The sequence below is a fragment of the Echiichthys vipera genome (genome assembly GCF_963691815.1).
Source record: "Echiichthys vipera genome assembly, chromosome: 20".
NCBI lineage: Eukaryota > Metazoa > Chordata > Actinopteri > Perciformes > Trachinidae > Echiichthys > Echiichthys vipera.
The window spans coordinates 18,261,294-18,275,579 of record NC_139845.1 but is presented as its reverse complement, the minus strand read 5'-3'; the positions used below and the strand labels follow the sequence as shown (position 1 = coordinate 18,275,579).

General features: G+C 39.6%; 1 protein-coding gene across 1 annotated transcript in view; it reads left to right on the top strand.

Moving 5' to 3' along the window:
• Window positions 1-14,286, top strand: part of LOC310962451 (basic helix-loop-helix ARNT-like protein 1) — a gene marked incomplete at its 5' end in the record, with an annotated part of 28,732 nt that overhangs the window by 1,746 nt on the left and 12,700 nt on the right. The window contains 8 exon segments of the mRNA XM_083934921.1: window positions 9,233-9,344; window positions 9,454-9,492; window positions 9,571-9,612; window positions 9,806-9,963; window positions 10,042-10,124; window positions 10,203-10,295; window positions 13,463-13,577; window positions 13,726-13,875. Of these exon segments, the coding sequence (XP_083791047.1) occupies window positions 9,233-9,344; window positions 9,454-9,492; window positions 9,571-9,612; window positions 9,806-9,963; window positions 10,042-10,124; window positions 10,203-10,295; window positions 13,463-13,577; window positions 13,726-13,875 (792 nt within the window).

Below are 14,286 nucleotides of genomic sequence, written 5' to 3'. Positions count from 1 at the left end.
CCATACATTTATTACCTTTAGTTCCTAAAAACACAATATTTTATTATTCTATTTCATGTAAACTCCATATAAAGTACAGGTTATTCTATTCTATATAACTTTTGATTTTCCCTAATAGCAGTCAGCAGCTCTCTGCCTGAAAAAGTCACTAGGAGTTGTGAGGAGTTGCAGGAACTGTAGGTCAGTCCACCAGAAATAGCCTGGAACATACTGTAACTGTTGGATTTAAGTCCTTTTCTGCATCCTTCAAAACCATAACACTTATTGTGGTTATGTGCCCAGAAGCATGCCGTGACACTGGGCTCTGCGTGCAGATGTATAAATGTCTCAGGCAGATGGGATCACACTGGAAACACACTGCAGCAAACTGACCTCAAGCTGAGATGAGAAATATTCAACTCAATTATACCCTACATGTAACAGTTGTTGTGTCTCTGTGTGGTTATTTCTGAATATCTCTGTTGTCATTTTGTCTCTTTGTGGTCGTTTGCACTTCTTTGTAGTCATTTTGTGTAGTTTCAGGTCTCTCTGTAGCCAGTTAGAGTATCGTTGGGGTCATTTTGCATCTCTGTAGTTGTTTAGTTTGCCTTTGTAGTCGTTTTGTAGCTCTCTGAAACCATTTTGAGTATCTTTGTAGACGTATTGAATCTTTTTGTAGCCCCTTTGAGTATCTTTGTAGTAGTTTTGTATCTCTTTTTAGCCCCTTTGATTATCTTTGTAGTCGTTTTGTATCTCTTTTTAGCCCCTTTGATTATCTTTGTAGTTGTTTTGTTTCTCTTTTTATCCCCTTTGATTATCTTTGTAGTCGTTTTGAATCTCTCTGAAACCATTTTGAATATCTTTGTAGTCGTTTTGAATCTCCTTGTAGCCCATTTCATTATCTTTGTAGTCGTTTTGTATCTCTTTGTAGCCCCTTTGAGTATCTTTGTAGTCGTTTTGTATCTCTTTTTATCCCCTTTGAGTATCTTTGTAGTCGTTTTGTATCTCTTTGTAGCCCCTTTGAGTATCTTTGTAGAAGTTTTGTATCTCTTTTTATCCCCTTTGAGAATCTTTGTAGTCGTTTTGTATCTCTTTTTAGCCCCTTTGATTATCTTTGTAGTCGTTTTGAATCTCTCTGAAACCATTTTGAATATCTTTGTAGTCGTTTTGTATCTCTTTGTAGCCCCTTTGATTATCTTTGTAGTCGTTTTGAATCTCTCTGAAACCATTTTGAATATCTTTGTAGTCGTTTTGAATCTCCTTGTAGCCCATTTCATTATCTTTGTAGTCGTTTTGTATCTCTTTTTATCCCCTTTGAGTATCTTTGTAGTCGTTTTGTATCTCTTTGTAGCCATTTTGTGTATCTTTTTAGTTTTGAATCTCTTCGTAGTATCTATAAAGTCATTTGGTCTCTTTGTGGTTGTGTTTCCACTTCTTTGTAGCTATAGTTATAGTATATTAGTGTTGGTTTGTAGATATTTTGTGTCTTGTTATTTTGAGTATCTTTGTAGTCTTTTTGTGTGTCTTTGTATCCATTTGAATATCTTTGATATAATCTCTTAGTAGTTATTAAGTGTTGCTTTGTTTTAAAGATTATTTTTTGGCAGTTTTCCAAGCCTTTATTATATAGAACAGACAGGAAATGCGGTGAGAGAGGGGGGGGGGGGCATGAAGCAAAGGGCCGCAGGTCGGAGTCGAACCCGCGGCCGCTGCCTCGAGAGTCCTTCAGCCTCTTTACATGGGGCGACTGCTCTGACCTTTCAGCCACCAGCCGCCTCTTGGTGTCTTTTTTTAGTCTTTTTGTGTCTCTCTGTAGTCATTGTGAGTATCTTTGTTGTCAATAGTAGAGAATTGCAGCCTCTGTGTTCACAAAAGACGCTGCTGTGGATGGTGAACTCAACTGAAGTTGACCCCAAAATCAAAAGTGAACCGATTTCATCTGCAGTTGATAAAATCTGTTTTCTCAACTGCACACTATTCAGCTCTCTCTCCTTGTCAGCAGTGCACGTGACAGAACTCTAAGCTTGTGACTGGATGGTCTTTCCGAAATGATGGTTGGGAGTCGTAGTTAACTTTTCTGCTTAAATGTCTCTGTGCACAAAATTGTACCGTCTTCTTTTTGTCGAGGAACCATGCTTTCTAATTGATTGATTATAGATTCTTAAAATTGACAGACAACTGCAAAGTGCGTGGATCTCAGCAGCACTGTTGGTGGATCCTTAAACTGAGGCCCTGAAACAGCCACGGTGTGGGACGCCAACAAAAGAAAGCAGCCTTGTATGCTCCGGTCAGAGGGTTTTGCAAAATAGCCGTGTGAATGCAATCCATGCATCCTTCGGGAAACATTAAAATGCTCATTTTATCTTATTTTAGTACTTCTGATTGCTCTGTACCGCTGCTACGATGACCTAATTTCCCCTCGGGGATAAATAAAGTTATCTATCTATCTATCTATCTATCTATCTATCTATCTATATCTATCTATGTGTAGGCTGATTGTAAGAGTAAGAGGCGATAAATGCTTGAAAGTTACGATTTCACAGTAACACCAACTGTATTGAAATGTTTTCCATCTTGGCCAAAGCATTGTTCTATCAAGCATCCACTGAATGGCAGCCGATTTTAGAAACCATATACAGACTCTACACTTGGCATCTCACTGTGGGAGAAATGAAGGACAGTTGCATTCATAGGCTGTAATGAGGCCAGCTCTAGAAAAGTAACAACTCATCTTCCTTGTGTGTATAAGTGTTAGAGTTTGGATTGCTTTTATTTTTTAATAAACTATCAGTTAAACATCTGCTTAGTTTAAGGTGTTATTCAAATGATCTTTGCCATGCAGGCAACACCAGAAAACTTCAACATGTTGAATATAGATAGACTGATAGATTGTACTATCCTAAGAAGGGCGGCTGTGCCTCAGTGGAAGAGTGGGTCGTTTAACATTTGAGAGATTGGGAATTCGATCCCCGGCCCCTAGTCAGCATGTTGAAGTCTCCTTGGGCAAGACACTGAACCCAAAAATTGCTGTGAATGATTAGATTAGATGGTACAATATGTAGATGTCCACTGCCTTAAGATTAAGCTCATTTTTCATTGTTTTCAAAACATGCTATACTCATCTTCTCTCTTAAATGGCATAATCAGGGTGTCTGTTTGTGAAGGTACCAATTAATTAGCATTTCTAACAAACTCCAGATTGGTTAAAACATGAAAAACAAATGTAACATACATTTTATCCACATATACGTGTGAGGTCAAAGAATTGTTCATTCACAGTATACTGTAGCCATGCTTTCAACTTCAAAAGTATTATACACACTATTGTACGACTGCTCTTTCTCAAAATGGTGACTCGAATGAAATGATGACTGTTAGTCATTTGTAGAAGGGTGTGTATGTGCATATTTACAAAAACCTCATTAAAATCAGTAGTAAACCACTAAAATCTCAATAAATACATTTAAAATTGTCAAATTTATCGTGCATTAAAATGCTCATTGTCTTCAATATTACATTTTTCTCTTTTTTTTGTTTAAGGATTGCGTGTAAACACCAAAATTACAAAGTGTACCTCCTGAACACCACACTGTGTTTAGTTGCAGACTTTAGTAAAGGTGTAACTTTCATGAATATTTAACACTGTCTCACTTCCAAACCAATAAGTATTTTTCCAGTTTGTTGCATTTAATATGAGACAGTACATTAATCACACATTTGCATATGTGTAGTTACACCCAGCCTGTATCCAGTTTAGCACACTCTCACTGTGATTTATGCTGTTTGGACACTGTTTAACATTCCCTTCTTACCCTTCAAGGCCTGCTGCGTGTACTTTGTGTTATTACTTGGCTCTGAGCTGGTGGAAACATGGCAACACTTGCTTTGCTTTTGCCAGGTGGAGATTGGCAGATGCTTCAGATTTTTGTGACGTGTGTTTGGCAGTTGTGGCTCGCTGTGTTGGCCATTTAGCTTGCCTTTTGTTGTGGTAGGCTATCTGGCATTTCATTGCTGAATTATATATATATATATATATATGTGTGTGTGTGTACTGGTTTGTATTGTTTCAAATCAGGTATTGTATTCACCAGTGTTCCATTGGTCTTTTGTTTTAAAGATTATTTTTTTTGGCAGTTTTCCAAGCCTTTATTATATAGGGCAGACAGGAAATGCGGTGTGTGAGAGAGAGAGGGGGGGGGGGGGCATGCAGCAAAGGGCCGCAGGTCGAAGTCGAACCCACGGCCGCTGCCTCGAGAGTCCTTCGGCCTCTTTACTCGGGGCGACTGCTCGAAGCTTTCCGCCACCGGCCGCCTCTTGGTGTCTTTCTTAAGTCTTTTTGTGTCTCTTTGTAGTAATTGTGAGTATCTTTGTATCTTTGTAAAATTGTATTCACCAGTGTTCTAATGGACTTGTCCTGGCTACACCATGTATTTTATTCAAATCAGGTCATAAATACCCTATACTTTCCACAATGCCAAATACCTTAAAGCTATCCATGTGGGAGGAAATGTAAAGAAGTGCATGTCGGTCATATCCTGCATACTCTTGCACAGTTGGTCATACTGAGTTTGTTACTGTCTGTATGTTTCAGTGATGTCTGGAACGGTATGTCTGTTGCTCTGCAGTCTTGGCCTCTCATCGACACTGTAGCATCCTAGATGGCACGTTTTATGGTCAGCTGTCACACAGGTACAACATCTTCCTGCCTAATAAGGAAGCAGGAAGAACTGTGACGTTGGAGGTGGTGTGTTAATGTGCAGCACCAGTGGTGAAGAGGTGTGGTGGGTGGAAGGGAGAGCTGGAAAGTGTTTGCTCCTATTTTTCACTCTGCATGAGTGATGATCCACCAAGACAATATCCTCCATAGCATTAAAGTTCACATTAATGATTGACATGTAGAAGTTACACCTGTTTTTTTTTAAAGCTTGTGTTTGTGAGCTTTTATACCTGTAGAAAGGGTTACTGTGACCCCTCAGGTTAATTTCTTATCTTATTATTTCTTCTTATTATTATAGACTATAATCGTGTTATTCAGATATCACTGTCTAAAGGCTGAGGATACGTCTGAAAAGACTGTGTTTTTAAGTGTTCCAGCTCTTGTGATAGAACTAGCATAAAAATAGTGTTTCAATATGAGAAGTTTGCCATTTTTATCAATTACTTTTCCTCCAAGCAGGAGAATATGGGTCAGTCACAGTCAACAGTCATGTTGAAAAGCTTTCAAGTTTTTATTCCTCGACATCTTTTTTCTGAAATAAATGTCACTATTTGAAGAATGACAGTCCTGAGAGGAAAGTAGGTCAATGTTACAGCATTGTATAAACGTTAAGATGACAGCCAAACCCCATTTACTCTCACGTGCCTTTTAAACTGATCAACACAGAGCGTAGCTGGAGGTTTGGCGCCATTCAATGGCAGCTTTCAGCCGGTGCACTGAGAGAGAAACAGATGAGGTGTGTGTGTGTGTGTGTGTGTGTGTGTGTGTGTGTGTGTGTGTGTGTGTGTATGTGTGTGTATTTGGGCCTGTGTGTGTGTGTGTGTGTGTGTGTGTGTGTGTGTGTGTGTGTGTGTGTGTGTGTGTGTGTGTTTCTGGCACACAGGGTAAGCTTTGAAAGTTTTTCCACTGTTAGATTAGATGTACATTCCTGAGTGAGATTTCAGCCTCTGAAAAAAGAATCCCCGCCCACTGCTGCAAACACAGTCACCCTGAGTGTTTCTGAGTGTTTGCTCACTGGAAAAGTCGGGCTTTTGAGAAAAAAGAAGGTTTAAACTATTGATGGATTCTTTTTACCCACTATAACTTTAGTTAAAAAATAAAGAAAAAAGTGACATCAAGAATACACAAACACAAGGTGGGCTACTTTATGATTGGCAAATACAGATTTACACAAGTCTGCAAGTCTGTGGCCTCTATGGAAGCAAAGAAAGGACATAATAATTCATAATAGTATTGCCAATTGTCAGTAGTTAAGTGACTGAAACAAAGAAATCCAAAAAAGCAAAGAGAGGCCATAATAATTTCTAATCATATATGCAACTCAATGTCAGGCCTGGGCAGGAATGAAGGTGAACAGTTTATGCAGGCTTTTATTCTGAAACTTCTGCTTAGACCGCAGAATGAGTGATAACTCAACTGGCTATGAAACTCTGAGCTAGACAGAACAAAACACAACAACACACTCACACTACAACCAAAATTCACTCCCACAAGGAAGGAAACAAAACACTTTGACTATTCTATGCTTCGAGGGATTATGCTATGAAAATGATTTGTAAAGGAAAACCACTCTCGAGGAGGGAAAAAGGAAAAGGCTGAAAAACCAAACTTATACTGCACTGAGCTAGTAAAACTACAAAACAAAGTCACTCCGAACAGGAGGAAAACAAAGGGACTATGAAGTTATCTTCTCAAAATAACAAAGCTGACCAAAAATGTAATCAAAATCAAAATCACTCTTCTTCAGAGGAAATACAGAAATGCCATAAACAAGAGCGTGGTGATACTCAGACTCAAAGGCCGGGACAAGGCTGTGGATCGGGGCTGGACGTATTCGACGAGACGGACGAAATACTGTGGCAACGAGACAGGGGAAGACACAGACTATATACACATGAGGGAGGGGAACACAGGTGGAAACAATCATGGCTCAGGGGGAAACATCAGACCGGGGACACAAGAGGAAGGGCAAGTGACCTGAAAGGAGAGGAGAGTTACTTTTCAAAATAAAACATGACCACCGCAGTGTGACACTCAACACCTAGCTGTGAAATTTAACCCAATTGTATGCTTTATTTTGAAATGTATATACACCTGGATGTAATGCATTGAAATATCTTATTTTAGGAAGCATTTATCTGAATTTACATGGAAGTCCCTTCTTTTAAATCTACTTGCAATAATTAATATTACATTTTATGCATATTTGTTTAGGATTTGCAGATGTAGAGCATGCGATTGTTCAGTATTCAAAAAACTACATTCAGGTCAAGCTTGAAAGGAGAAACCACATACATTCATACATGGTTTTCAAAGTAAAACATTTCTGATCCATCAGTTGAGTGATTTTTCACAATACTAAGATGATTATGTCCTTCATTTATTTCACTAGACTTTAGGATTTACACACACTCTTTGTCAACACAACTGTTTTTAAAATGTATCTTTACACCGTACTATATACTTATACTATATTATGTATTATATATTATAGTTTTACAGTATTATTATGACTATTTCTACTACTATGTTGCACCTTATATGTAACTTCAATATACTATACTGTACGAAATCATGCTATAGGCCCAATATGTTATATACCACATCATATACTATATCTCTGTTATTACACACATCACTTAGTATCATTACTTAAAGCTTGAATATGGGAAATGATTAGAACAGTGCCATCTAGTGTCTGGAGATTGTAGTTGCTGCAACAAAAAAGAATTCCAGCAGTCTTGTTGCCAGGTTCGTTCCCGAGTGTGTCGAGCGATCAGCCTGCGTTGCGCCAAGTGATGAATACGGGGTCATTTCGACAGTCTTCAACTGGAAGTCTTTCTGTGAGTGGTGTGTAATCGATTAGCTAGCTCTCAACTCTAAATGATTCTTGTTTCTGTAGCCTGATGGACGTGAGCAGAGCCGCAACTTCCACAGCAGTGGCAGTGAGGCTGAAGGCAGATGGAGAGATGGAGAGACTGAGGTTTGCACAAAGTTAGCTGTCAGGCAGTGGTGTGGTGAGAAGGAATATAGAAAATGGGTAAACTGACAAATACGGAGTTGAAACACCTTGTTTACTGTAACTAACTTGTGGTAAAACTGGTTTACCAGGGTTCAGCCTCCACTAGATCACTGACCATGTTTATATGGCTAGTGTGCTACTATAAAATAATAATAATGGCATACATTTATATAGCACATTTTATATACTGGCAAAATATAGTATTGTCATATGATGGAACTCTAATTCCAAACTTCATTTCACCCAGTGCCAGCCTACAGTAGCTGCGCCAAACAACAGACAACTCTGACAAACCGCAATGCCCAGTGCTTTAATATTAATTTGGACTAAATATGTATTTTAATGGAAAAGCAATACTTTGACTCCGTACCCCTCAAAACGCCCCGTGGGTGTATAATTTGTAAAAATATAGAGCTTTAATAAAGATTCTACATATTCATCTTTTTAATCACAGTTTAAATTATTACTGACTCCTATTTACCAAAGGTTTTTAAATTGTCCATTACCTTGTAACGCTGTCTTTAATTGCCCTTATATAATTTATTAATAAGTAATTCATTATTTTATCTTTTCTTTATACTTTCTCTGTGTAAAAATACTTTTTAATGTTTGTGTGACCTGAATTTCCTCTCTGGAGAATAATAAAGTTTTATCTTTTAGATATTTTCTTTTATTATGGTAACACTGACAAAACTCCTGTGATGACTTCAATCAAATTGCCTGTTTATGATTATTTAAAATATTGATGAAACCTTAGACAGATTGGGTGCAACAGTTGCCAGGGTTGCCACACAGTTTCCTGTGTTGTCCTTCTCCTGTACCCTCTCAGGTGTGGCCTTGTTGAATTTTGAGAATGTTCATTTTCAGTTTCTTCATTCACTTCTGCAGTTTTATGGCATTTTCACCTTTATTTGACAGATAGCTGTGTAGATTGGACATGGGGGTTAGAGAGAGGGGTATGACATGTAATAATGTGTGACATGGGCTGTCATCACTGGGCTACTGAGGAGACACTCGTGCTTCTGCATTTGTAAGAGGGCTCAATTAAAAACATTTAACGACTTGCTTTGAATTGCTTAAAAACTCATTGAATCGCCTTGTTGCTGAAATGTGCTGTATGAATAAACCTTGCCTAAAATAAATTGCCTTGAGTAAATCAAATAAAACACAATTAATATATTATAATATGATCATAAACAGTAAACTGTTTTCTTAATTTGGTTCAAGGCATTTGTTGGAAATTCTTTATTAGAAATAACCCCCTGAGATGTGGGCCACAAAGGGGTCTTTATTTGTACTCAATAAGAGTCTAATCAGCTTCACTCTTGATTCATTATTTTCATCCGCTGCTCAATATGAGTAACAAACCGAACAAACCCTAAGTGGCAGAGCAAGTCTTATTCATTCATTCATGGTGAATTATTAATAGGGCGCCTGATCAGCGAGTGCTACGGAGCTCTCAAGATTGTATTCATCTGCAGTCTCTCACACCAGATGGTGTTTTCTTGTATCAGATCTTGCTGCAAAGGAGGAAGGCTCCGACCAAGCAGGCTCCTCGCTGCCAGCTGTTGAGCTGCCAAGGAAACGAAAGGGAGATGTGGAGGAGAGGTCGAGCACCCATGTTCAGTAAGAGGAGTGCTATGTTGATGTTTGAAATGGACACGGCATTGCACAATTTGTACATTGTTAATACTATATATCAAATGACCCACAATGTGTCCATCTGATCTTACAGGCAAAGTGCTGACTTTGAGATGGATGAAGAGCTCAGCAGGTACGCTGGCTTCTTGGCTCGGTTCACAAGCGTTTTATAAAATAACACTGGCAAATCATCTGATCCCTTTCTTTGCAGATCCGAGGGAGAGGATCAACAAGCCAAAATGAAATGCTTCAGGTAATTCTGTTTTAATATCAAATTACTGTGCCATCCGTGTTTTGAAAGCATTTGATAGATCCGGTGTCATTGAATGTGTAATGTGACCCACTGTTTTAAATCATCATAATGACTTGAATAGTTTCAAAATAACTGCCTAGGAACTCCAATGAATCCTTCCCCCTCAAAATATGATTTGTGACTGCACCTGCAGGGAGCCTCATCGTCAGATTGAGAAGCGGAGGAGGGATAAAATGAACAACCTCATTGACGAGCTGGCTGCCATGATCCCTGCCTGTCAGCCGATGGTTCGAAAAGTTGACAAGCTCACTGTGCTGCGGAAGGCTGTGCAACACCTGAAAGCCCTCAAAGGTAACGCTGAACCCACCTGGTGATTTAAACGGTCACTGACGTCTATGCCATCACATCTAAAAGCTCCCGTGTTTTCAGTTGGGACAAGCAACGCCTTTACAGACACCACCTACAAGCCTTCAATCCTGTCTAATGATGACCTCAGGCTCCTTCTGCTCAGGGTAGGTATGGCCACAACAAGTCCCATTTGATGACATTCATCTGTGTATTAATCCGTCTATTTATCTTCTTTCTACCAGGCTGTGGACGGGTTCCTCTTAGTTGTAAGTTGTGACCGGGCTAAAATCCTGTTTGCCTCCGAGTCCGTCTCCAAGATCCTCAACGTTAGCCAGGTGTGTTGCACTTCTATATCACACACTCATTTTGCTGTGTTCATCAGCTTCAAATATGAAGGTCATCCTGCTGGTTTAGCTGGCTGAGATGCAACATTCAACTTACGTGAAAATTGACCTTTTCTTTTTGCATTTCTTTTTCTCTTTTGAATGATGTCAAAATAAGTAAAACATTGTATACATGTATGGAGTCACAAAACTGTCAAAATGTAGTAACATTTGATCAGAGGAGTAAACAACTGCAAACAGACAACAATAACAGCAAGCAACAAAAAGGTATATGCCTATCTTTGTTCTGAAATAATTTATATTTGATATAAAAGCTTTTTTTAATATGTATAATCTTTATTTAAGCTATATATTAAAAAAAAAAAAGAATACACCCAAGGGGCGTTTTAAGGGGTACAGAATGAAAGTATTGCTTTTCCAAAAAAAAACATATTTAGTCTAAATTAATATTACATTTGTTTGGGACGGGTTTGACACTGACTTTCTGTCACGTTGTCATTTTGAGTATAGAGCTAGCTAGCTAATCGATTTCACACCGCTCAAAGAAAGACTTCCAGTTGAAGTCGGCAACGAACACTAGATGACGATGTTCATTCTCCATATTCAACCTTAAAAGCTTCATTCTCCATATTCAACCTTAAAAGCTTCGTTCATTCATATTCAACCGCTTGGGATCCCTTCGGGGTCAAGGGGCTGAAGCTGATCCCAGCTGACATCGGCGTGAAACAGGGTACACCCTGGACAGGACGCCAGTCTATCACAGGGCACATAGAGACAGACCCCTGGTCACACCTACGGGCAATTTTAGAGTAACACATGCACGTCTTTGGACTGTGGGAGGAAGCCGGAGAACCCAGAGAGAACCCACGCAGACACAGGGAGAACATGCAAACTCTACACTGAAGGGCCCCAGCCAGGATTCGAACCAGGAACACTCTTGCTGTGAGGCGACAGTGCTAACCACCACAACACTGTGCCGCTCTGTAAAGCCTGCTTTATTTTATTCAATTTATATTTCCCAACCTCATTTTTGTCCCAGCTCCTTTGTTTTCCTTTTCTGTTTGGTCCTTGCCCACATATCTATTTCCTAATCCAGAAATCGTGTGGTTAGCTAGCTTGACGGATTACACCAGGCTTCTTGCTAAACACAAAAGTGTACTGTGTTACTGCCTAAACTCTTGTATCAGTAAGCTAACTAAAGCATATTTCTGCCAAGCTAACAGTTACGTCAATAATGTCACTTCTTTTCATCAAAGAACACAATGGAAAAAATCTAATATAAAAAAGAAAATTTTAGAGATGTGTGATTTAATGTATCTTTCTCCACAATGTGAATATACGAAACTCAAAACCTTAAAACAGTGTTAGCAAGTTAGCATTAGCTTCCCAGCTAATAGACAAAGTTTGCAGACTTACTAACATTAGCAGTGTGGTGGTTTATTTCTTAGGGAAAGCCAAACTACTTCAAAGGTTATAAAAAGTTTGTTAAAAACAAGGATTTTTCTTCTTGGCCAAGGCTTCTCCCTGGCTTCAGACATCAGCCTGGCCATGATCCAAGCTGTTATCTCCAATTGCTGATAATCAGGAATAGCCCTGAGCCCCTCCAACACAAAGAATTTATACGGCAATAAAGTTCACTAGTTGTGATAAGGCCCTCCCTGGTCCAGGCTTTGGACTGTCCATCACTCCAAAACAGGCTCTCCTTCGTTCACTGCTGCTCCACCTGTTGAATCCTCCACCCCCTGGTCACATGGTTCCTCCAATGAACAGCCAATTCCTGTCGAAAGAACCCTCCCTACTCTGTAACTTTCCAGTTCCAGGGGGCTAATCCCCCCTCATTTTCATTCACCTAGTTTTAACCTGGGGCTTATCTGCAACATCCTTTAATTGTGTGTCATGTGTGTTAAGTTGATAATATCGTGAGAGCATGCTAAATCATTTTTATTTAAAAATTATACAGTGAGTGATAATAAAACTTTAATTATATTGTGAAAAAAATAAACACTTCATGTTTAGAGCCCCGCGGCCCGACCCCGGATAAGCGGTTGAAGATGAGATGTTTAGAGGTAAAATTAGAGTAAATAATGTTATTGGACTAACATTCATCCAGTGGACAGAAACACAACTAGAATGACTGCTAATGCTGCTGTGTATCTGTTGGAAGTATGCATAGGCAACTGTTCGCCATATCAACTCAAAAGGTAAAATATAGTGTTGTCAGTTTTTGCAAAATTGTGTGTCTGCAGATTTTATGAGAAAACAAAAGCATTTTAATGAAGCTATACTTAAGGCCTCATAATAGGGGAGAGTGGGGTGAGTTGAACCACTTTTTACTTGAGGTGTAGGTGCAGTAAAATCTTCCACTAAAATATAAACATATATTTCAGGATGTAGTGCATCTCTGGTAATCATCACTTTAGATCTAAAATAAACAGCGAAATATGACTTTCCAAAAATGAGTGGTCTTTTGGCTTGGGGTCACTTGCCCCCAATGAGTGCCAAGTCGATTCTAGAGCCAGGACACGTTGAGCCACATGATAAACTGGGAAACGCGGTTTGAAGTGGTTTAGTCAGTTAATGATGTAGGCCAAGGCTTTTTTGTGGCCGCTTCTCTACATGCTCTCTGCAAGGAAATTATTATTCATATTCCCTATTTGTCCCTAATATATTTACGAAATCCTTTTTTTCTGCACAACCACTAATCTCTGAGCTTTTATACATGTGTGTAAATTGAGTTTATAGGGCTTGGCAGCCAGAATGATAACCACACCTGCTCTACATTCTTGACCACATTTTCTAGCTTTGAGACGGCCTGTAGACACGCACAGAGAAATACAGATTAGGAGGAATGCCAAAGAAAAGCTTCTAAAGTAATCGGACACCATGTCTTCAGGGAAGCACGTGAGGCTTAACAGTAAACTGTGAATGGATACATGCTGCAGCATTTCCAGTCCAGATACATACAATGCGTGTAGAGCCGTCATACTGTGAACTGATATCTGTCTATATAGGCAAGGTTTTGATACAGTGAACTGTATGATGATACACAAATGAGCAAACAACACTTAGAAACCTGTAGCAGATTCTAAACAAAGATAATTCAATAAAACGTAGAAAGTAAAGTTGAATAAATGGATGCATACCATATGGGTTCACAGTTGGAGCTGACTGGGCAGAGCTTGTTCGGTTTCATCCATCCCAAAGACATCAACAAGGTGAAGGAACAGCTGTCGTCTTCAGAGTACCCTCGCCAATGTGTCATTGATGCTGCAAGTAAGTCTGTTGCCATGTCAGGTCAGAGAAACACAACAATTGTGACCCGATGTGGACGAGTAGAAGACTCTGATCAGCATTGTAGCTATATGAAATTCCAGCAGGACAAGTAACATAATCGCAATTAATGCTGTCTCTCCTTGTGCAGCTGGGGTTCAGGTCCAGGTGGATACCCCCGTCAGGTCGGCGCTCTTGTCCACTGGAGCGCGAAGGTCCTTCTTCTGCCGGATGAAGCATAGTCGGGTGGCGGGGAAGCAAGAGGACAAACACTTGCTGCCCTGTACTTCCAAAAAGAAAGGTGGGTTCAGACTGGAGTCCAGGCTATGTGGAGTGGTCCAACACCTCCTCAGCAGCTGTGCCTACCCATTTTATGATGTCACAGCAACATCATCATAGTGGTTGTTTTAGCTTCAAGTGAGTTCATTCAGAGACACCTACATGAAATAATTGACCATTTACCATTGTTTAGCAGCAACACTGCTTCTGCTTTGAGCCCCCTATAAACACATGCTGTATATGAACATTACATCTGGAAGATACGGCATTATCATGAGTAAAGGTATTTGCACTGATGGGCTTTTCAGACATAACATGGCAAGAGCACAAGTGCTCCCTGAAACCCATTATTTCCAATGGCTTGTGCCGTTCCACGACGTTTGGGGTTTTCAACATTGCATTGGTGAGCTTGCAATCATGATACTGAGTCAGC